Here is a 25,131-nt window from a genome sequence, read left to right as displayed (position 1 = left end):
TTCACTTTCCATCAGATGACACCATATACCAGAGTGTATGATGAATTTAGAGAAAGGCTTCAGATTTAGTCTAGAAATAGTCACAGAAATTGTATGTTTTTACTCCAATATTACCACGGAGTAGAAAGAATGGAGATCAAGGGGAGGAAGAAAAAAAAGGAACAACATTACATTTGTTAGTATATGGATTAAAACAAACCTAAACTGGAGAAAACATTACCAGGATTTCCCCTGCAATCTTCTGGTAAAATGCACCCTTCAAATTTCATAAGAAGACTAGAAAAAATTGCCCCCACATAAGAGTGTCTCCCTCCCCCTTGGCCTGTCGACTGAGGTTTTTTAACTTTACTACTGTACACCCTTGATTCACAAACCAATTCATTCTTGTGAAGATTGGATTCTCGTCTGGATGTTTAGTGTTTAAAGCCACTACAAAAGAAACAACAGTGGCTTCTGCTGCTGCATAATATCTCCGAGAATCTGCAAAGCTATAGAAAAATCTCTCTTTGGATCATGTGACAGTTCCTTCAAGCTTCTACCCAGGCTAGCATCTCATTTTACTACACAACTTGAGCCGAATATGGATGGTGTTAAATCTTTTTCCATGGAAGAGGAAACCTCTTGAGCTTTGTTATTTCCTTGAGGCTTGAGATGTAAGAAGCTGCACGGGCATACACCAGGCCATAATACTATAATGAAATCCAAAAGCTAATCAAAGTTCAACTTTCATCTGGCCAGATGGCAAGGACCCTGCAAATCAGAAGGGAACTTGATAAGCTTGAGTACAGTAGGGGGCATATTATAGTAGGGATTTATTTGTCTAGAAAAAGGTAAAATTATACCATCTTCATCTTGGGTATTGGAAGGAGCACTGGTTCCATAGCTCATCTGGATAACATTGTGGAGCTCATCATCCCAGACATTAGGTAGCTGTATGGTGATACATATGTAAAGAAAAAAGGTCAATCGTGATGCATGGAGGCTCATGAAGCCCAAGTACAAAGAATAATGTTCACACATTCTTAAATGGACAGAAGTTGGCAAGATTGCAAACCGGGATGAAACTAGGAAAATTATTGATGGGGGCAAAAAAAATTTCATTGAAGCTGGAAGATATTTTTTTGAAAGAAAACTCGTGAAAAAAATAACAAGAACCAGGGGCGGAAAACGACTTTGCAAATGAATGCCCATATAAAATAATGTTCATCCTACCCAGTCAAACTTCTTCATTACGCAGAATATGCCTAACTTAGAGTTCCGCCATTCTCATTGTGCAATATTACACAGAAAAAAATAAAATAAAATAAAATAAAGTCTGAGTGAGCTATTTTATAATCAAAGCAGGTGATGAGAAAAAACAATTCTAGCTATAGATATTAAGTTACCTGTGTGGGCTCCTTGAATCCTCCAGCCATGGATGTCAATTGAGAATGAATGGTTCTTTGAAGTAAATCAGATGAGCTTCCCATGCCAGGAAGACCAGCTTGAATAAGTCCTCGTTGAGATGGGTGCAACGGAGGATAAGCCATTGGAATATCAGGTGAAAATCCCAGAGTAGATGAAGTGGCCACTCGTGACGGAAGGATCTGCATAAATTGGAGATTTTGTTACAGTAAACTAGAAATGGTACATACAAGGATTCCGTTTCTTATTGAAATATCGTCAATACTATTACATCTTTTGCCAGGAGCCCTTCGACATTAAAATCTAGCCGTGGATTGACAGTAGCAAGTTTCATCGACAAAAACTGCAAAAAGGAGTGTAAGAATATAAGAACCATCTACTCGTTAAAACACAAAAGTCCCTAATATTCAAGTGAATAAATAATCTAATTAAACGGGCTGATTCAGAAGCTTTAGATAGCATTATAATATAAGGACCACCTACTCATTAAAACACAAGTCCCTAATATTCATTGAAAAACAAGACACTATGGTGTTAAATTACAACTTGTACTAAAAACTTAAACTGATGAAAAGAGGTAAATGTACTTATTTAAATTATATTCCAACACTCATCCCGTGTGTGAGTTAGACTCCCCCTTGATAAGTGGACTATTAATTGAGGATGAAGAGTGCATGTAATACCCAGAGCCTAAGCCCAAACCAGAAGGGAGGTCAAGCCCACGACGATGTCATTTTGGTACTTCCCTGACTGCAATTTTCTTGCTAGACCGTCTCTTTTTTTTTCTTCTTTGCCTTCCCCCTAGTTTCTTCACTTCCGAAAATCCCTCCACCTCAAATCCATTTTTTCCCCACGTCTTTGCGGTTTGCTTTTCTTTTCCTTTTCTTTTCCATCACATACTCAGACTCTCACACACCCACGGCGCCACTCGTTTGATTCACTACTAAATGATCAAGTCATCCTCCAAACTTTCTCTCTCACTCCTCTTTTTCTCCGTAAGCTCTCACCACCCCACGATCCAGTCACTGCTCAAGCCCTTCTCAGTTGGTCTCACTGCCATGAAACACAGAAGTGTTTTTCGTCCCATGCAAACCGTGTAACGAAGCCCTTCCCATCCAGAAAGCACCGTAAACCAAACCATTCAAACACAGCCACCGTTCACCGTAGGCTCCCTCCACTGTAAACTGCAACCTCACGAGCTCCCCTCAACCCACAGCCTCAACCCATGCATGGCAACACCCCGTTAGCCACTGTGTGAAACCCCACAAGCCCTCGTCCTCTGTTTTGCAAGACCGAAATGCAGAGCACCAGCCTTCCTCCATGGTGAACCCCAGCGCCGCCACCCAGTTGCTCAATCTCAAGCGAGAACAACCAGAAGACGCCGGTAGCACGCCCAAGTCCACCGTGACCACCCCTAGGTAAGCCCACACCGAATTCCCCCACTGTCGAGCTTTGCCTCTCTCTCTCTCAATGCGCCGCTGTCGGGACAGCCACCTTCCACCACAACCCAACTCCGCCGCGACCTCTTTCCCCCACGGTGTCGTTGCCTCTTAGTTTTCCTTGGGTAAGTGCTGCTACCGCACTCACGTCTTGGTCCTCTATTTTTTGTGGTAGTTTACTTGAGAAGGAAATATTTTTGTGTCTTAGTTAACCTAATAGATGAGATGCACTATTACCATTTTGCCCCTTAGTATGATGTTTCCAGATATATTATTTCGGATGTTTAGGTTAATGGATTTATATTTTAACGAGTTGATTATGTATATTGGGTTTGAAATCATGAGTTTTATATTACAAGCAAGTTGTATTTTATTTGGACGTAGATGTTTGGACTTATAATACTAAGTCAGTATACTGATGCTTTTAACAGAGTAATTATAAGTTGATCATTTTTAGTTTTTATATATTAAACTCACTTTGTATGAGTTTTGTTTTAAATACAGATTAAATAAATATTTGAAATCTATTATTAGTATTAATATATTTTTTAGAAGTACATAGTAGTGCAAGATTTTTATTTTGAACTCTTTAAAGAGAAACTAATTAGTCTATTTTTATTAAATGAAATATTTGCTCTCCTACTTTAATCAATTTTGTTTTAATAAATCTTTAAACCAGAAATGTATTTTATGGCATAATTGTATTTATTATTAATATTATTATGCAATTTTAAAAATATTCTGAGTTTAATAGTTATGTGGATATTGAGGAATTTAGGAAGTGATGGTATTTTAGAGTTAAGAGAAATTTTAGGTTTTTGCAGAATTAAAATAGGTACTTCAAGTGTAATATAAGATTATCTGTTCATTGGAGATTTATTTAAGTTATATGAATTTTTATAAGTGATGATTGACAAATGTTCAGTAATGTTGTGGAGAATTTCTGAAAAACTAAGAAACCCATATAAGCGGGGTTCATATACTAGTTTTGCACAAAAGAAATGAAATGAGATTACTTTGAAAATATGCATGTTTGTCTTTGAAAAGAAATCTGAAAACGACCTCAGATGTTTGTTCTGCATATGCATAAATTCTACATAAGAGTATTTTCTGTCATGACTGGTGTAGACATGAGCTCATTTTGTGCATTATGCTTCTGAACTATGCAAAAAGAACGAATTTGAAAATCTAAAAGTTTTGGCTGTGAATAAATGAAGATGTTTTGATTCTGTTTATTTCGAACATGTGAAATGATCTGAAACTGTTTCCGTATCCAGTTTTGATATGATGTGGCATCTGAAAACCTTGGCATGAATTTCTGATTCTGTATCTAAATATGATCTGGTTCCGATGTTTTGTTTGTTTCTGTTAAGACCCTGCCAGGGGTATAATGGTGGTTTATAACCCTATCATATGGGTGAAACATGGTATACAGTCCAGTCACGTGTATAATAGTGGTTTATAACTCTACCACGGAGGTGAAACATGGTATACGATCCAACTATGTGTATAATGGTGGTTTATAACTCTACCATGGGGGTAAAACATGGTATATGGCCCAGTCACAGGTATAATTGTAATTTATAACCTTACCACGGGGGTTAAAACATAGTATTCATCCCGATGAAATGCTCCGATATGATATGAAGATGATGTCTCAGTTTATGATATGCTGAAAGATTTTTGAATAAGAAAGTTTTCTAAAAGTCTCACTCTGATGTTTTGTAACAAGTTTTGTTTATGCATTCTGAAAGTAAATATGTTATTTTTGCATTCTGAAAGTAAATGTTTTGTTCTACATACTGAACTTTATAAATGCTCATGTTTACATGCTAATATAAGTTTTTTGCTTGCTGAGTTGCTGATAATTCACCCCTTATCTTCACAATATTTTTTAGATATTTTGATGGTTCAGTTGAGGATCAAGATTATGAGGTATTGGGAGAGATGATTTAAGTATAGTGGATTAAGCATAGAAAATTTTTATGAGTATTGTCGATTTTTATTAAGAAATTTTATTGTTATGATGACTTGACATTTTATAAAATTGGTTATATTGAGGAAATTAAATTGAATCGAAATTTCTATATGATATTGGGAATCTGGAGTCTATTATTATATTGTTGAAATGTTAGTTTAAGTGATAGGAAGTAACTCTCTGACCCGTGCGGGACCGGAGCGTTACAGTGCGGGGTTGGAATTCCGAATTTAGGACATCTACTTTAATACCACATTAAATCACCAATTATCCCAAAAATTTAAAAGGATGGAAATATGTAAATTTAATTATTTAAATTATATGCTAACATATGGCAATGATTGTATAAGCTGTTGCAATGCTGAACCATTCAAATTATCTGTGTCAAGGTGCACAAGCTATACACAATATTATGCAGCTGACTTATTATGAGTCCATGCTGACAAGAACATAAGACACCATTCAAATTATCTGTGTCAAGGTGCACAAGCTATACACAATATTATGCAGCTGACATTTTATGAGTGCTGACAAGAACATAAGACACAGGAAACGTAATGGTGGATAAATTAAGAACCACTGACTTGGAAGACTGAAAAGAAACACATTGTTTCTCCCATACCTCAACCTGTCGTTGCAGTGACTGTACATAGTTAATGATTTCGTCCAGCATCACCGCTTTACCAGTGACCTGCAAAACCAAATCAAATTTCGTAATTTGAACAGTAATACTCAATTGTGGTGGGAATTTTGGCATAATTATGTTCTTTAAGCTATTGACTTCATCAAACCAACCTTGCTGCAACCAGGTACAAGGTCTTGAAGAAACTTCATCCGTTCACTGATTTTTTCTCTTCTTACCTATACTCAGAATCATTTAGTTCCTACCCAAATGTTGTATCTTAAAAAAGAATTATTTGAAATAATTTCCATCTTATCTTACTCTTTCTGCGAGACTATGACTATTAGTTGCCTGGCCCCTTCGAGCTCTGACATGAATGTACTCTTCTTTTGGTGGATCTGAAGCTTGAGAACCCTGTTTACCATGTTTCCCAGAGCTCCTGTTAGTAGTTGAGGTTGGGTTTTGGTCTCCCGTCTGTTGAATTTCAGTCTTATCCTTCGCACATTCACCAGACTGCTGTGCAGCTCCTTTGGCTGGATCAAGTTTAGCATCCTACCACAAATTTTAACATTCGTGAGAGATGATAAGAAATAAAAAAAAAAGAACGCACCCATTACATTTTATAGAAAAAACTTCAGAAGCGTGGTCTACCTGGCCATTCCTTTTCCTTTTCCTCGAGTCAAGTCCCTTAGCAAAAGGTTCCCGACCTGCACCCTCCAACACAGATGGCTCATCTTGATCACCAGCACCGCTAAGCTCGGCTTCATCAGAATCATTACCAGACCCACCACTGCGTTGTTTAGATTCGTCATGAGATCTCACATGGCTCTGACTTCTCTCATCCTTTGGTGGGCTCCCTCCAGCAGCCCCATGCTCAACAGACAAAGAAACATCCTTGGAAACTTCACCAACACTCGGTTCATTCTTTTTAGACTGCCCGCCAGACACTGATTTCAACCCACTCCCAGCAAAAGCCTCCTGCGTCCCTTGCATCACCCCTCCGGCCCCAGAATAAAGGCCCATAGATTCAGGAACCGCAAAAGGATTAAACATATCACTAAAATTCCCACCATTGAAGCATGAGAACCTAGCAGCACGCTCAATGAACGCAGAATCCGCAGGGAACTGAGGTAACCTCTGCGGAAGCATTGCAGGTGCATTTGGCAAGAAAATGTCTCCTTTCAACATTGAACTCGTAGGATTCCAACCCATATCAAATGTTTTATCAATACTTCTTAGGGCGACAGGATCGCCTTTTCTAATCCCAAACGTGTCTGACGTATTTTTCTGGACACCATTGTCACAAAATCCCAGGTTTTCTGAATTGGTGTGGTGGTCCCAAATGGTTGGGCCAAATGCATCCACCATTGAAGTAGATGAACAAGAAGAAGATCCAATAAGGTCTCCTTTGCTAACAGCCATCGGATTTACCTTGGGAACCAAACCGATAGATGTATTCGTGAGATTGGCACCGCCAAATCCCCAGTCTGACACACTAGGTGCATAGTTCATTGGATCCTCGTTCCTATTTTCTAACTCAAATTTATCTTTGTCACCCATATCTACTTCCCTTACAGGACTGCCTTTTTCTTGTTTAGAAAATGTCTCCTATTTTCTAACTCAAATCCCCAGTGGCAAATGCCTTTTTCTTCCAATGAATTTCAAACAGCCAGAAATTGGAAAATCTAACAAAAATTTCGGCACTTGACCACCTGAGTAAGAGGCTAGTTGCCCAATCCTAGACGAACCAAAGACCAAAGCCAAGAAGGTAGGGGGAGCAGAAGGGGAAAAAAATCAAATCTGATGGAGAACTAATCAATCTCGAATTAATATTCACTAACAACCATACAAACTGGCTTCAATTAAAATCATGTAATTCGAAACCTACAATAAAAAAATCTTCACATTGATCTTCAGATATTCCCCAAAAGCTCAATCCATCCAGAAGAGAGAATATCAAGCAAGTGAAACTAACAAGAAGGAAACAGCTTAGAAGAAGACCCAGAAAGAAAAGAACAAGAAAGACTCAAGAATGTGAGCTCAAAAACGCAAAAGCACTGAAAAAGCAGTAAAGATCGCATAACTTTAAAAGCTACCGTTTCCAAAGCTACCACGGAACTTGGAAGTACCAAATTACACGAAGGATGCCCAACCAGGAAATAGAAACTAAAAAAGATAGTTCAAAGGAGAGCTGAGAAAAGGTGTGTGGAAGCAGTCAATTGTACAAAAATAAAACATCGATTTCAGCATAATAAATACCCATTCAAACCCTAGTCAGAGCAGAAACCCAGCTTTGAGCAGGAGAGGCCAGCTAAAAGTGACAAGCGTAAGATACCCAATTCAGATTCTGAGCTACTTTTGGTACTTTGCCCTCCATTCAAGCTTTACAGACCCAACTTTTATTGAATTTGGGCTTTTGTTTGTTCAACCCTTCCTGTCTTTTTAGCTCAGAAATCCTGCTGGACAGTGTCACAGCCTAGAGAGAGAGAGAGGGGGGAGAGAGAGGCATAATAAAAGCAAAGTCTTGGACAGAGAAAGCCTGAAAGAGGCAGTACAAGGAGAAATTTAAGCAGAAACTTCTCATTCAGAGAAAATAATAAATAAGGAGAAACTTCTCAAAAAATAAAAAAGGTGAAAGAAATTTAAGGAGATGGGTTTTTTCGAAAGAAAGAGAGAGAAGAAAGAGTAATGGTAAAGGTCCTGCATTTATACCCACGCTTGCATAAAAAACAGAGCTATCTATGATTAACCACCGTCACTGCTTACCCTTAACTTTTTTTCTTTTCTTTTTTTTAAAACAAACTACTTTTCTTTCACAACTCGTATGGTATTTATCTGCTCTTCTCAGTAGTTTATTTGTTAAACTTTATTTGCTTTTCTAACAAGCATTGCCAACTTCCAATTCATTTTAGGGTTCTTCTCTTTTTTATTATCTTACTGCATTGTTGTCCTTCCCTTAGCCCAAAAATCAGAAAGATGGCACTACTTCATTATTCTTTAGCCCCCACCTTGCTGAGAGCAAGAGCATCAGATCTAAGATTTAAAATGAGTGAGACAAACATATATATGTATATATAAAAAGAAATACTTGAAGCGAGCAAGAGAGAAGAAAATGGGTAATCTCTGCAACTAATTAAGAAACTTAGCCTAATGAGTCGAGCAGTGCAGAACAGTTCTTTTTATTTTGTGGGGGAGATCTAACGTATTTGATTATGGTATCTTGACCGTCTTATCTATCACACATGTTGCTGATATTGATTCTCGGGTAACAGTTGCTGCATTATCGATATCAGAGAAAGCAACTTAGTCAAGCCAATCTAATAACAACCTATCAAACATCTCAAATATTTTTTTAAAATAAAATAAAATTTAATTATTATAATTTTTTAAAATTAATAAATAAAATATAAAGTCATAATAGTACTTATTTTAAAAATTTAAATTGATTACGATAAGTATATTTTATTATTGATATCTTTTAATTTTTTCTTACAATAATAGTATTATAAGTACATTAAGATTTTATAAAAATAAAATTATAAATTGATGTGATTTTACGTAATATATTATATATTTTATAATAAAAATAACTTTATAATTTAATATATTATACATGATCACGTCAATTTATAAATTTATTTTTAAAAAAAAAAATTTATAACAAGACAATTTCTCTCCTTACAATCTCAACGATACGTCCTTGCTCATGGTATTATAATCTTTCTAGTTCCTATGGTATTCTATGGTCATTCAAGAGGATATGCCAAGCTTGTGTCCTAGAATTAAAATCTTTGTACTTGGTTTCTCCCAAGTCCCAATCGTTTTGATAATTGATATACACTTTATATATGGGACCGTAGTAGTTTGTTTGAAACCTTGTCTTTATTGTTGGCCATGTCTTCTATATGTTAATGTTCTTGTATGTTTCTTGTTCTTGCTTTTTTTGTTTTGTATTATTTTCATATGTAGTACAAAATCATAATGCGATTTGATAATTCGAAGAGAAATGCTTCAACTAAGGAAAATTCAAAAAATTTAACTTACAAATTGACTTTATATTATATTATTTTATAATAAAAATAATTTTACAATATAATATATTACACTTTTGCCAAAATATTTATCCAATTCGAAAAGTACCAAGAAGTAATTAAATTGAAGGGTTTTTATCGTCCACTGAATTCTAAGAACAGGTTTGGATTTAGAGATAAGAAATGATTTTAGATAAAAAATAAAAGTTGAAATAAATATTGTTAGAATATTATTTTTAAATAATAATATTATTTTAAAATTTAAAAAAATTAAATTGAGATTTAAAAATTTTAAATTATTTATTATATTTTGTGTAAAAATTTAAAAAAATTATAATAATAAAATGAGATAAAATATTTTTTAAAAAATAAACGAGGATTAAGTTTGACCCACCAGTTTTAAGCACTTCTTTTCTTTATTTATGCACCTATTAAACCTCAGATCATTGATTCTAGGGGTGAAAACCGACTGTATTGGCGCGGTTTTGGGGTAAAACCGACGCCGACCGATAGTTTATTTTTGGGGGAGGAAACCGGCCGAAACCGATCGATGGGGAGAAAAACACCGGCCATCTCGACACCGGCAATTCTCTGGCGGTTCACGGTCGGTTCATCGGCGAGTTTCGTCTGAGAGAGAGAGAGTGTCGCAGAGGAGAGAGAGCGGGGATGAAAACGGCGATGCGTCACTGGGAAGAAGACGCCCGAGGAAGAAGACGACCTAATTTCAAAACGACGCCGTTTGGTTTAGACCAAACGGCGTCGTTCTACTTAATTTTTTTTTAATACGTTAAGAATAAAACGACGCCGTTTAGTTTAATACCAAACGGCGTCGTTTCAGTTATGTTAAAACACAACTGCAGACTTAAAACGACGCCGTTCTACTTAAACTTAAGTGGAACGGCGTCGTTTTGAATACAGAATATATAAAAAAAATAAAATTTCTTTAATCGGCCGGTTCAGCGGTTTGAACCAGGTTCGAACCGACGCCAAACCGGCCAATATCGGTTTATACTATTTTCTGCCGCACGCCGACCGGTTCTTCACCGGTTTCGGCCGGTTCCGAGCTCCGGCGGCCGGTCTGAGTCGGTCTAGATCGGTTTATCGATTTTTTGTACAGCCCTAATTGATTCAAGAACAGTTATTTAAAAGAAAATCAGCCAAGAAAATAAAATAAAAAATAAAACAATAGATATTATTTAAAAATAAAATAAAAAAATAAGAGGTAGTACTGTGAACTTATTTTAATTATTTTTGTTTACTATCTTTACGATGGACCGTCCCTTTTTCTCTTTCTCTCATGTCATTATTAGTTGGCATTGGGACTTGCAATTCCAAAGACCCAAGCGTTTATAATAATGAAATCTCTTCCACACTCGTCTTTTAAAACTCTCAAATTATATTTGAGCCTTAGAAAATTGGTCATGCAATAGAAAATAAAATAAAAATAAAAAAATTATTTGTGTTGATCGGACAGATTTTACTAGTTATGTAAAATAAAAATAAATAAATAAATAAAATATACACAAATTTATTCATGTCTATGGCTATAGGTCTCCTTTTTTATATAATTAAATATTAAAAAAAAAACCCTATATTCCCGTACGTTTGTGTAACAGTCCAAAGGAAAAGGAAAGGAGAACAAAACCTGCCACTCTGTTAAGGGTTAAATAAATGGGGGCATTGAAATTAGATTCCTTGGTAAATAATTCTAAGGCCCCAAGAACCTGGCAAATGGGGTATTGACACGTGTAATGTTGTGTCCTTCTAGGAGAGTTATTGAGTGGTGTTATGTATGTAAACGACAAAAAAAAAAAAAAAAAAAGATTAATTAAAGAAGCTTGGGAATATGGGATCAATGGTGAGAGTTGGTTGATGGTTGGCAATGGGTAATGGCATGGCTTGGCTCTTCTTTTGGGAAAGCTAAATCCAAGCAAACCAAATCCTATCCATTGCAACTTGGGATATATAGGAGAGTTTGGGGAATTCGAGATCTTTTTAACCACAGCTTATGAATTCTTTTAACCTAAATCAAAGTCTGTACCATTGATGATTACTCTCTGATCTCTCCCCCCCTCTCTCTCTCTCTCTCTCTTGCCATCAACATGTTATTTTAATCAACCAGGCTTTAGTCATGAGCTCGCATCAATTAAAAGGATGCACTTTGGAGACTTTATATTTTATCAAACACTATCTGTACTTACAAAGTTGTTTGAAAACAAAAACTTAGGTTTGTGACATTTTAAGATGTTGTAGTTTAAGAACTGATCTATAAAAGTACTTAAAATAGAGAAATATTTTAACCACAAAAAAAAGTTTTATAAAAATAAATTCACAAAATGACGTGATTAGATGTTGTATGTTAGATTGTAAAGTTATTTTTACTGTAAACATGTCAGTTTATGAGTTTACTTTTGTGTGATCTTTCTATAGCTGTTGTTGCATTAATAAGTGTGATTGAGGATGAGAAGATTTAAGATAAAAGTAGTATTATTTTTTAAGAAAAAGAAATATTTAAACTATGAGCTTGTTAAGTTGCGAATAGAAAAAGAAAAGCAATTGAATGTGAAACATGAACTTCAAGATGCTAAATCAATTGTATTAATATCAAGGGTATGAAAGAGACGTATGCATGGTACCTTATCGTAGCTTAAACTTCACAGCTAGCTCATAGGTTTGACTTGGTAATGCTTGCTTAAACTGTTCTTAATTGGTAAAGCTTAAGTTATTAACTTGATGCCAAGATCTTGAAGGTTAGAGAAGAAGATTGCCAGTTGAGTCTACAAAAACACAAAAATAATATGAAAACGGGAGTAGCAGCAGATAGCACGCCCGATATAGGAAGGGCACTCCACTCCACTCCATGACAGTAACATTTTAACGAACTGAATAAACAAAGACATCACTTTCCAACTATATATCTCCGACACTTTTTCATCAATGTTTCCTTTTCAGAATTGTAATACATATATTCTGTGTTTGCTTTTTGGTTGTAACAAACATATATTATATATATAAGTTTATATTACTAGTCTGGAGTTATCTTGTTCATGTGTTCACAAATCTGCAATTTCTCCTAACTTCTCCAGTGATAAAGCTATCAGAATTTGTAATATTTCCCATTTTTGTCATTGAATCCGAGAACTGCTGGAAGAAAGCAATTGCATCTTCTGCATACTTTTTCACGAGCTCCTTTGTTCCCATTGCAAACACACTTGAGTACATATCTTGGTCTGAGTTTAGAAGCCCCTCCCCTTTCAACAGAATATGGTAGAACGAATTGTCGAAAAGGTTAGGAGTAACATAGTCCATGGCTGATATGTTATTGTCGGATCCTCCAATGGGTGGGCAGATGGATTTCAATTTGCTGAGGGTTGAATCAGAGATTGGATCATGCCCTGAAGTTGCTTTCAAGTCTCCATAAATCCTTGCTCTGAAACTGGCACATCGTGCCACGCCTATAGTGTGTGCTCCTGTAGATTACAAGCACCAGAAACAACCTTAGTCCATAAGAGATCAGTATGATGCCATGAGCAATGCGCTGATCTTTAAAATTTTATCATCTGTGTCAGCCACTCAAAATATATTAGTTAGCAAACATGACTGGTCTCAGGATTTAGAAACCAGTTCTCGAGATTTCTATATTAAAGAGCTCTTTCCCATTCAGAGGGGACGAACCTGCAAGAGCTACCATGTCTGTGACCGAGAGGCCTTGATAAAGAAACTTGGAAATTATAGAGAGAAGCCCCTCATCTGCTGTAGGAATATTCGTGTTTGACAAAGCATAACCTGCGGTTACAGAATCCTTTCTTCCTAGAGGAACATCCCAGTAAGGTCCACCAACCTGCAAACAATCAAAGGATTACAAAAATGGGGAAAAAAAAAAACAGAGGTGTCAATGTTTTAACGTTTTGACATGCATGCTAGAAGCAATCTATAGTATTCTTCGTACCAGGATCACAGCATCTCTTGCAGCAATGGTGAGAATATCTGCACAAGAAACAATCCCAGGGCACTCTGACTCAAGCTTGTTCTTGATCCTATCAATGATTCCGAAACCTTTTAAAGAGTTTCTGTTGGGGGAAGCTTTCTTCTCCCCTTGTAATGTAATTGTGTCATCGAGCAAAATCGATCCATCGCATCCCTGTGGCAATTGCACTCAAATGTTAGCCATGCATGCATGCAAGTTTGGCAAATTTGAGCAGTTTTCAGGGGAAAAGAAGCATGAACAATTTAAGATAATAGAATATTGAAATATGTCACATGGTGTAAAACAATGCCAATGAATATAATGGGATAAAGATGTTGACCTGAACGAAACAGTCATGGAAATGTAATCGGACTATCAAGGCTGCGTTACGTGGGTCGGCTAGCACTGCACATTCCATCTCTTTCTTGACATTTTCAAGCACAGTTGGACAAGTGGATGCATAATAATCCAGAGTTAGAGGAGGATCACTTGCATGCAGTCTGTTTCCAAGAACGAAGAAAATCAGAAGCATGAATTGCAGAAGAAGGGGCTTTGAATGAAGGGAAATTAGTGCCATTTTTTGCTGTTTTAATTTTCTTAGATGATTGGAGATGGGTGAGACTGATGAGATATATATATATATAAGTGCCAAGGAAAGAAGGAAAAAGGAAAGAAGGAAAACGAAGAAAACCTGTTTTTGCATGGCCACTTTGAGTATTTTGTATGGAGAAGCCTGTAAGTCAAGAGAGGATGCAACTAACATTGGCTGGTTGGTGGGTACTCCATAAACCAAAAGTTGAGGTAAAGTTGAATGACTTGTGCTCGCCAACTCACAAATAACTTATAAACATTTGGGGGCAAGTCACCAAACTGATAACAGCTAATGTTTACTCATTACTGCTTCAACTCTTCAAAAGATACTTGTCTTGTCCTAGGCTCTTAAATTAAACAGTAAATGAGCCCTTTATGGGGAAAACCATCTTTAAGTGAGAAGGCTGGTTGGATGGCCCACTTTTCACAGATTAGGTTCAACCATAATGCTTTTTATATACAGAAACGTGGTCCTCTGTTAATGTCTACTTCTTTTGGGTACTAGTTTTGGCTGATAAATGGAATTCAGAAGTGCAATTTCTGGTACAGGATGTCACCATCTGATGCTATCCATGGGAAACTTCCATTCCTATTGTTTGTCACGAAAAGCTAGCCCCTTAAAATTCCATGTCATGAATGTGAAATACAGGTTGATCATTTTGTTAACTTTTATCTTCCGAAACAAGAATGAATATGCTTTTTCCCAAATTCTTGCCTTCTCTCTACAGTAGAAAGTCTAGAAGAACGCGATTAAGAATACAATATATTTTTTTTAGAAGTTGGGTACTTTTTAGGCTCCAAATCCAACTGCAAGAGAGCCCAGACTCATGCGGCCCAGAATGCAGTGGAGAAAAGCTATTGATTGTGAGGATCAAAGTTCAGCTTAAGAAATGGGGGTCAAGACTCAAAACACCATTCAAAAGCAACGGAATTTATTGTCAAATCAACATAAAACAACAAAAAGTGCGTGGTCTTGAGTTTTGATTGGTTAATTGCACCCCTTTTTGCCATTAATTTTGAAACAGGCATTTATGCTGGTGGGAAGGAAGCCATTTGATACAAAACATATGCATTTAATGCAAAATTCCCCTGGCCAGAAACTGTACGTCTGGAAATAAATTCGAAGGTCCAATAGAAAACTACAACTCGAAAAGAGTGTTTTCTGCATTAATATGAGGAAAAAACAATAAGAAAGAATTGGAAGTCAACTTACATCACCAACCAAGCAAATCAGTCAAATTAACCCATCCATGGACACATCAGACCAAAAGAGGGTAGAGAACTACAGTTACAGCAACGTTCCCCAGCAATAATTGAAGGCATTTATAAAATTTCACAACTGCCAGCAGAATCAAGTCTTTCAATACTAAGTATTAGACTTTCAAGCTACTGTCAACTTTCGTACAATAAATCACTTCTCAGCCAGTGCACTTGAACTTATGGCAGCAAGTTGCATAGGTACAATCTCGGATAAAGAATAAAACTTTCACCAATTTCCACCCTATAACCTGCCTCCATATCCAATCTTCATATCAACAAACAACCCTTTTAATTGAAAGGGAAGTTCTCTGACCAAAAAGTATCTCAATTTAGCAAAATGATCATATGGATAGAGGTAAAGCTAGCTGTTCTCTTCTGCAGGAGAAATTGTAAAGAAGTCCCTCAATAAAAGTAAGATGGGAACTAAAAGTAATCTATAGACAGCACGCATATAAAACATACCTATCCCATGATCATTACATAGTGGTCATAGATTTTGTTCCTAGGTCAGTCTTCATGCTCGTCTTCACCTTCAGAATCTGCATAACCACAATATTTAAATAAATTCTAGAATTGGGACCTTATGGTATCCAAAAAATTAAAACATAAGAGTAAAACTTAAGTTTAGTTCAAATGGTCAAGTTCATCTAAAATTTTGTCAGATTATTGATAACAAAAGTTAATGCACATACATTCACTTCACAAAACCACTTAAGCAACAATAGTTAATGCACATACATTCACTTTACAAAACCACTTCAGCAACATAGATTTCACTCACCAGATCGAACATCGTCACCAAGCTGACCTCTTGCTTGGATTTGATTAACAAGCATCCGGTACATCAACACCCACCAATAAATATGAAGAACAAGCAAGCAGAATAGAAGAGTATTGAACACGTAGTAATAAATTGGTCCATCCACTTGATGTTTTTCCTGGTCCAAGGTCAGGATAACTTCGTAGCTGTAGTAAAGCGTAAAAGCCAAAGTTATCATTTTTTTTAAGCATAATTCTTTAGAAACAGCTTTTTCCCTTTTTTGAGAAATTAAGATTTTTTTTCCTCCCTCTTTCTGAAGGGTGACTGTCTAGTGTAATAGTAAAATCCTCAGCCTCCCATGCCTTAAGAGCACGTATGCATGAGTCCACTTTTTGGCAGCCACTCATTCTCTATGATGCTATCAATGTTTGTAACTAAAAAGTATTTAAATAATGGAGTTTACAATGACCACTTGATCTTGAGAACCTGGCAAAAGATAAATCTGTAGAAAGCAAAGGAAATGTAAACAAATTTAATGCTAATATGTAGGGGATAAATTAGACGAACCTAGTACTCCAAAGGACCCAGAATGGATAGTACAAGAGGCGAAGTAAGATCCAGGACAAAACAAATAGAATAAACGCAAAGCTAGCTATCCTTTCAGCACCACTGTATTTGGACATCTTCCCTACCTCCAGAAATACATCACTGGCATCATGAAGAGCCAAAACAACTGCACCAACACGGGCAAACCTACAAGAAATAGGGGAGAAACAGGTTATTGTATACAATCTAAATATCCAACATATCTGCACCACTGCAAGCACTTGGAGCCACATTTTATTCTACATCGGTATCAGAAGTAACAGACTTATGACTTCACGACTTCAAGTAATTGCATCCTTTATGATTTCTGGAAATATTTTGGCAGTGATGTTGAATCCTAGGAATTGTGATTAACAGACCATGACCAAGCTGCAAACAGAACACCATCAAAACATACCTAAAAATGTAAGATAGCACGATGAGAATGAGGGTTGCAACATGATGGCCCATGGACACCCCAAAGTCGGAACGCCTTGTTTCCCAGAAAATCAAAGCAAATATGGAGTATGCATAAAAGCCAGCAGTAAACATGTACAATCCCTTCAATTTCAACCTGAAAACCACTAATTAGTCACCGTTGACTAAATAATTACATGAATAGATCGAAGCCAATGTGAACGCTGCACTGATTACAGAAGCCTTACTTAATTTTTTGGTCAGGCCAAACCTGATCTCCCGGCCCTACCCAAAAGCATCTTGTGTTTGTAAACCAAGGCTCATTATAAATTACATATAAAGCGAGAAGCTCCGCTGAGAGATAATAAATGCATTTCCATGCTGACTCCTTAAATTTTCTTATCTTCTTCTTTTTCTCGCTTGCCTCAACATCCAGCATCTCATGTCCCTTTCCAAAAATCAATTGATTTGCCATTTTCTGCAACATGCACATTCATTTCAGACACCAAAAGGAAATCTTGGACAATGTAAGGGGAAAGAAAAGAACAGAGAGAGGAAAAAGAAACAAGCAAAGATACCAACAGAACAAAAGCAGTCCCATGCACAAGTCCTTTACATGAATATGTCCATAGGTTTTGGAGAAAACATAAAAACAAGGTTAAACTGAGGAAGCAATGGAAAGTCGGGCTGTACACCCACTTTTGTTGTTTTCTAAGCATTAGCTCCAAGTTCTAACCCGTACAAATACAATTGAGCCATGTTCCAGCTTCTAAGATTTTGTGGCATAAACTTAGTGAGGTGAACTAAAAGAAGAATGACCAAGGTTAACTGAAGGTTAAATTTAATGTATCTCAAGTTACATTAATGGCTCAATGCTCAATTCGGTGTATTGGCCATCATAGTATAAGTATGACCTATGTCATTCCCTTGGAAAGATAAAAGAAAATTAATCCCATGCATATAAAATGTATACCATCAAAATTCAGAACTTTCCAGCATACAGCATAGGTAAACAAGCATATGGAGCTGCCTTTCGCATAATCAAGAAGAAGAAGAAGAAGAAGAATGAACTACACAAAGTTACTAGGCACATTGATCAATATGAAGAGGTATTTGTGGAGCATGTAGCTCCCTACCAAATCCTGCATTTACTAATTCATTTGATAAGTTAAAACTTTATTATTGACAAAAGGGGACAGCATTTACTAGTTGATAACCCTAGTAATAGTAGAATCAGGAGGCCTAATGACAAGGCAAAACTAAACCAAGTCATACTAAATTTATATTTTAAAACAAGAACATCTAGGACTAAAGAAATAGTTAGAACTGATGGCCAAAAGAACGAAAGAAGGGTGACCATGCCCATCATAATCAATTGCTAAAAAATATGGAATAACAAAAAAGCATACAACTAGAGTTTACAGCTATAACAAAAACTTAACAAATAATACTAAAATATCACATTATTCAGCTAGTATTCAATTACCAAGCATGCATATATAAAAACACAAATCTAACCACAACCCAATCGAATGAAAAGAAAAGCTATATGGATCAATGAAAAATACTTTATAAATAATATAATTGCAAAAATTCTATTATAAAGCCACTAAAGTGCTTACATGTTATATTTTGATTTAGAAGATAAATTTTAAAACTTAAATTTTACAAATCAAATCTTACGCGACATGATGCTCTAAATAGAATAACTCTAAGCAAGAAGCAAATAGATTGAAAACAGAGCTAACAACCCGAAAAATCCCAAGGAAATAAACCAAAGATAGGTGAACTCCACTGGAGCTTTTATGAGCACATATGTATAAGAGAGAGTACCTCGAAGATGAATCTATCGAGGAAAAAACGAACAGAGGGGAAAAACAGAGCAAAGAAGGGAAGGACTGTGAAATCCTCATATGCTGGGTACGATTCCAGATCCCAGTCGCTGGGCCTGACGATTTCGATCAAACCCATATCGGATTTTCCTTCCGAGGATCCAAACTTTCTTGGGAAACAAACGAGTGACTACCTGTGGATCACATATGCAAGCAGAGACATGCGTCCCTGTAGCAAAGAAGTCGCCCAGTTAAACTTTTTTGATTGGTTGGGGAGATTTTGATTCCCTAATAATGCTCTTAATATTTGTTGGAATTTCGGAATTGCCATTGCCTTTTGGGTTGACGGAATTTTTAAAAATTTTTAAACAGTTGCAAGTTGCAAGGGTTTCCACGTGATAGTGGGCTGTGTTGGGCCGGCTGCATGGGTGCCACTGCTGGGGCTTTGGAATTGACGGTTACGTGTACAAGTTACAACCCACTAGGGGGGCTCTTCTTAAATAATAATAATAATAGAATATGATTGCCTTCACCTCATCTACCTTGATGTTCTTTGCTCAATCATTTTTAAGGTGGGTTTGGCTTGTACTAGTTTATTGGTCCAGACAATTAGACTAGGCCATCTTCATTTATTTTTATGAATAATTCTTTTTATTTACTATTTTATATCTCACACACCCGACATCTTATTAAAAAAAAAGCTATCAGATGTAGAGTGTGAGGATGAATAGTAGCTGATGTATAGCAAAATTTTATTTTTATATAAAAAAAAAATGTTACGTAGAAGCCTTACACTACTCACATCCATCTAATCAACATATAATTTGTTATTTTTATCATTCTATCTTAATATTTAAATATGTGTGTGTTTAAATAAAATAATAAAAATGACAAATCACATATTGGTTAGATGAAAGTGTGTGGTGTAAAGTTTTCTTATAATATTTCTCTTTTATATAAACTTGAAGTTGTTTCTTGTATTGCATTTAAATGGTTGGATGAGGAGGGAAGGATTTAGATTTGAATTTGGGTCCTTAAAATTCAAATATTTTGTTTGGATCATGTATTAAATATAATAATTCCAATGCAAACTCGAATTCAAAATACAAAAACTGGATTTTAGGCTTCCACTTTATGATTTTCTTTTAGATTGGATTAGACAAAAAAAGAAAAAAGAAAAAGTGCGTTAGTCCCGAGTTGGGAAATATTTATAATGAGTCGGGCTACTCTGCCATTCAGAATAGTCCGTTCTACTTAACCGATAGTTGTATTTTGTAACTTTTTTTTTCTTCATTTTTCTATTCATATTTTTTTAATATATTTAAATATTTTTAAAAAATAAAAAAATATACTAATATATTTAAAATCACTTATTTAATTATTTCCGAGCGGTCAAGTTGAGCATTGACATTTGGTGGGCAAACTAGTTATCTCCATTTACAATAACGAGCATTTAATGTGGGGGAAGTCATGCATGTTACAATAACTTCTACCCCTTTTTGCGGCGGTTTACAGAAACATTAGGAGCAATATTAATTGTTGAAACGAAAAGGCATCGCAACTTTATTAGCAGCCATACAAGGTTGTTCATGGTTATAAACATCCTTTTTAAGGCGATTCCCAGGTTGTTGCTTTAGGACCCCAACACAAAGTACATACTTTCGGAGTTTGGATTAGAATATTTTCCCTCTTATTAAAGAAACACGTACACCATGTCTTGAAGGACACAAATTGGTCATCAGCTTGCATGTTTTGGCCGTATATTTAGACCATATGAATATAATGGTTTTGATGTCTGAGTTTTGAATTTCATAGATTACATGTATCTCACAGGTGTCGTGTTTATAATTATGATTTTCTTCCGCCACAAGTGAGGATAATTAATAAAATTTGAGATACCATCCTTTTTAAAAAAAAAAAAAAAAAAGCTTGCAATGCAAAGCCTCTTACCAAATATAAATGTCTCTATCTTTTTTATCAAAATAAATAAGAAAATATTGCCACCTAATTTTAAATTTATTACAATTTAGATGATGGTAGTGGATTTTTATTTTTTATTTTGTTATTTCTTTTATCTTTGTTAATTTGCTTATTTATGTATCAACACTGTAACATATTATTAGTTCCATTATTTACAAGTCAGTGTAAATACACTACTTGCTATGGAAACTATAATTACATGAATTATAAAAAAAAAGTATTACAATTTTAAAACAAATTAAAATATCAAAAATTTTTTTTTTATATATATATTTATGCTAGTTGATGTAGAAAGTTTCATTGTTAATAACAGTATATTTGGTATGTTAATAAACGAGTTTGTAGGTTAATTTTTTCCAACAACGTATAGGGTCTATCGTATAAAGAATCCTAAGATTCCGTTTGAATGCATAAACAGTTTAATCTCATCTCATCTTATCATTATAACTTTATCAAATTTTTACATAAAATATAATAAACAACTCGACCTTTTCAAATCTCAAAATAATAATAATATTAAAAAATAATATTCTAACAATATTTTATTTAACTTTTATCTAAAACCATCTTATCTCTTCTCACTATCCAAACGAGGCATAAGTAGTAATGATAGTGAAATTTCATCAATGGCAATGTCATTTGAAAAATACTGTTATATTTACAATTTATTCATATAACTATACTTGCTGATATGTAGCTATTGAAATAGTGAAAAATTTGACAATTCAAAATTCGAATTTAAAAAGAATAAAACTGATAAAATGAGATGGATACTCAATATGTATAATATTGTACGTACATATATGTAACACTACTCATGACATGCTTCATAGTTGGTCGCAAAAAGTTAATTTTTGCCTCTATGTTAGGCCACACTCGTCTCTAATTATTCAGTATTGGAGACCAATCACTGTTGCAATTCCTTTCCAATTTTTAAATTTTTTTTTTTTTTCCTTTTAAATTGTTCCATCGGTCGATGAGCATGTCATGATTCTTGTGTGCAGTGGTGTATCTCACTCTTGTAGTTCTTTGCTACATATATGGTGGATAAGATATGTGAGGTGAGATGGTTGAGGATCCATCAACGTCTCTCTCAACCAAAGAATCTTGCATCTTATGCTACAAAAGTACTATTATTTCTTGCAAATTAATAAGCTTACCTAAAAAAAGATATGGGAACATGATTCCACATTCTACTTTCTCCACAAATTATGTTGCATTGTTGAACATCATACGCGTGTCTATATAGATATATTTGTCCGGTAATTTTATTGATAGCTATCACTTATGAAAGAAAAATATTACGAGAACAAGTATGAACAAGATATATTCATCTGAGACTCATTTTAACTTCATTGAACGCTTAGATGTCTTCACTTTAAACAGCCAACACCAAAGCTGAAGCAAATCTAAAGCTAACCATGAAAATATTTGAATATATGTAGATGAGTCTCTCTCATGGCCGGGAAGCGGAGTTGTACTGTGTACAAGCTAGGGAACATCGATGAATTACAGAGACACTAATAAAACAAATGGTCATCATTGAAATAACAGTGAGCAGTCCAGGACGAAACAAATCTTTAATTGTTTTGGTCTTTTTCCTCGGTGTTCTCTTTTCTACTTGCCCTACACATGTGATTCACTGCAACACAAAGTTCAGGACGGGCAAAGCGCCAGAAGCAACGTGGTCAAGCTAGCCAAGGCAGAACCTCGAGTATACCTGTACCGAGTCTGAAAGTTCCTACAGAGTACAGGCACTACTGGATCAAAGAAAAGAAAATATGCTTGTCCATGTACAAGTAAATCACACACATCAACGTGTTTACTCTTACCATTTAGATTGTGGTTGATACATGTTAAAAGCAAACAGTAAATGCAAAATGATGATGCAAATATTACCCATTACATGTCATAATGTATAATTATTAAAAGAGAACTGACAATGAGTTCAATTCACATGCTGCTCAGAACCCAAGAGCAAGTCAATGCAAACTCCAAAAGGACAACCACCCTGAAAGCAAGAATCTGAGGAGGGGCCTCCCCTTATGTAAGGTGGGGGCTCTGTGAAAATGCTATTCAATTATGAGAGCATGCTCAACCACTTAACTAGATTCCCAGATGGAGGTGGACAAATCACGGCAAATCTAGGAAGGTGAGTTTGCGGAAAGTTACACAAAAGTCACAGGATAGACAACCAACCATATATGATTGTATTGCTTAATTCTGTGGAAGTAGAAATGGAGAATCAAGTTGCTGAGGAAGGTTGGATTGAGTTTTCATGATCAATCTGTTATAACACAAAAGACATTAATCTGCGTTCTGTGAAGAAAGACGATAGTTATGAGGGAATTAGAATAGAAGCAAAATGACGTTTGGCTGAGGTATCCCATTTATCTGATGCACAAAAGGCCAAAGCCCAGCTGTTTCCTGCATTTTTGACAGTAAAAAGGCTGATATCTGTTGATGACAAGTCAGAGTTTTAAAGATATGAAGAGTTAATACCAGAAAATAATAGAGGGGGGGAGGAGGCACATTCGATAGCAACCTATTTAAGAAAATGACTCCAATTCTCTCCCATTTGAGTGGGGCTCATTCGTTTTCAGTTTTTCACCTAAAAAGCTGCTCTTGCAATATAGATAGAGATATATAAAGACGCTGCGTTTTTCAGGTGAGGTCAAACGACCAAGTGATCAACCCGATTCTATGTAAATTTTATTCCTATAATTTGAGATGGGCCTCCTCTTCTTATCAAAGAATGCTTGTTTTGTAGTGATCAAAGCCATATAATTTAGGGAGATAGGATTGCCAGGGGGACATATTCACTGGCAATCTAATAATGAGAGTTTAGCGTGTACTGTTGAGATAGGTCTCTTTGTCCTTATATGTAGAAAGCAGCGTTTGGTTGAAGAGCCAGATAGACAAATATATAAATGTATTCCTAGGTGATGAGGAATTGCATATCTGCAGGATAGTTAGAAACATCTATCTTACTTCACACTTCGTTCTCTTTCTTTCAAGTATTTTCTTTTTTTCCCTTGTATGTATATATATATATATAGATATCCTATTCCTAAAAGCTACAGTAATGGAGTCTCCCTGGGCTATTGGAGGTTCAGAAGAACACAGTGGCGGCAGCGAGTCTGGGTGGACAAATTATATTGGCTCCACCACACAAAACGAGAATGACAACAGCAAAGATCCTCGTGTTGATGATGATGATGATGAGAGTGAGGATTCTATGGCTTCAGACGCCTCCTCGGGTCCGAGTCACCATGAACTTCCAAATGGAGAGGGTGAGGGAAGTGGCAGCATGGGTCATACTCATATCAGGCATGCAAAAGATGAAGCCAATAGCAAGTTATTCTCAGAAAAGAAAGCGTGCAAACAGGTCAAGAAAAAAGATGAAAGGAGAGTAAAAGAACAAAATGAACATTCAGCATACAGGGCAGAGAGCGCTGGCAGTCAAGTTTCAAGTGGAGCCAAGGTAAGAAAAACCAAGACAATGGTCAAAGAAGGATAGCGTATTGCAGATCTCCACCTACAATGATTGCATCATTTTGTTTTTATCAGAGTTTCATGGTTAACTGAAGGCAGACAACAGTTCATGCCTCTTGCTCCCGGTTGCATCTTCTTAAGAGTTTATGGGGGAATCAAGATAACAGGTAGGTTAGCTGCCCAATGCATTTATTCCTCACTGATGCACATGTATGATAGTGTCTGCATGTGTCACATGTGACATGTATGCATGGAGATGGTTTCTTTTCTATTTGTCTCTCTCGTCTTTGTAGAACGAATAAAAAGCAAAAACAGGTAAAGATTCCTGGTAGTTACAAAACCCTGCAATGTGATGCTTTAGTTTCAAAAAACTACAATCTGAAACATTGGTAGATGACTCTATTTCTCTTTTTCTATTATGATATCAAACTATTTCTGGATCTTATTTGAAGCCCAAGCAAGTAGCTCAAGCAGTAGTACTGCTGCTTAATCTCCTGCAAGCATGGTGACGAAATGTGGGTTCAACATTGTGTTATTGGCCTACCATTGTATATTACACTTGGCCTTTAACAGGATTCATCAAAAGCTGATTCATTTGAAACGTGGTCAGGACGGATAAGCATTGATTCCCAGTAACAGCTACAGATTCAAGAGTATTTTCCCTCCATCACAAGTCTAATCCCATTGAGTTCTGTCATTGAGGCAAACTTCCATAAAAACAGTTCCATGCTCTTTTGAAAACGGAGCATGAGTAGCCAGATAATTTTAAG

General features: G+C 35.9%; 4 protein-coding genes across 4 annotated transcripts; 1 reads left to right on the top strand and 3 right to left on the bottom strand.

Annotated features, from left to right (window-relative positions):
• Nucleotides 1-36: 36 nt before the first annotated feature.
• On the bottom strand, nt 37-8,098 carry LOC108989406 (transcription factor bHLH49). The gene is made up of 8 exons (XM_035684489.1): nt 6,095-8,098; nt 5,765-5,995; nt 5,617-5,682; nt 5,444-5,512; nt 1,676-1,747; nt 1,386-1,586; nt 843-930; nt 37-750 (listed from the first exon to the last, which is right to left on the bottom strand). Exons 1-8 carry the CDS (start codon nt 7,001-7,003, stop codon nt 713-715), a joined length of 1,674 nt encoding a protein of 557 aa, XP_035540382.1. The 5' UTR covers nt 7,004-8,098; the 3' UTR covers nt 37-712.
• A 4,205-nt stretch (nt 8,099-12,303) lies between these two features.
• LOC108989409 (peroxidase 11) lies at nt 12,304-14,038 on the bottom strand. Its single transcript, XM_018962988.2, has 4 exons — nt 13,782-14,038; nt 13,424-13,615; nt 13,150-13,315; nt 12,304-12,944 (listed from the first exon to the last, which is right to left on the bottom strand). Exons 1-4 carry the CDS (start codon nt 14,016-14,018, stop codon nt 12,520-12,522), a joined length of 1,020 nt encoding a protein of 339 aa, XP_018818533.2. The 5' UTR covers nt 14,019-14,038; the 3' UTR covers nt 12,304-12,519.
• Nucleotides 14,039-15,166: 1,128 nt separating this feature from the next.
• On the bottom strand, nt 15,167-19,141 carry LOC108989424 (LAG1 longevity assurance homolog 3-like). Its single transcript, XM_018963020.2, has 7 exons — nt 18,888-19,141; nt 17,303-17,532; nt 17,056-17,211; nt 16,620-16,805; nt 16,074-16,258; nt 15,755-15,831; nt 15,167-15,667 (listed from the first exon to the last, which is right to left on the bottom strand). Exons 1-6 carry the CDS (start codon nt 19,023-19,025, stop codon nt 15,800-15,802), a joined length of 927 nt encoding a protein of 308 aa, XP_018818565.1. The 5' UTR covers nt 19,026-19,141; the 3' UTR covers nt 15,167-15,667; nt 15,755-15,799.
• A 4,810-nt stretch (nt 19,142-23,951) lies between these two features.
• On the top strand, nt 23,952-24,997 carry LOC108989410 (protein SOB FIVE-LIKE 3-like). The gene is made up of 2 exons (XM_035684303.1): nt 23,952-24,350; nt 24,935-24,997. The coding sequence occupies exons 1-2, from the start codon at nt 23,952-23,954 to the stop codon at nt 24,995-24,997; spliced, it is 462 nt and encodes a 153-aa protein (XP_035540196.1).
• The last annotated feature ends 134 nt before the right edge of the window (nt 24,998-25,131 follow it).

The sequence above is a fragment of the Juglans regia genome, chromosome 13 (genome assembly GCF_001411555.2).
Source record: "Juglans regia cultivar Chandler chromosome 13, Walnut 2.0, whole genome shotgun sequence".
In the NCBI taxonomy this organism is placed as follows: Eukaryota; Viridiplantae; Streptophyta; class Magnoliopsida; order Fagales; family Juglandaceae; genus Juglans; species Juglans regia.
Note: the sequence above shows the minus strand (reverse complement) of the source record. Positions and strands in the feature narration are given on the sequence as shown.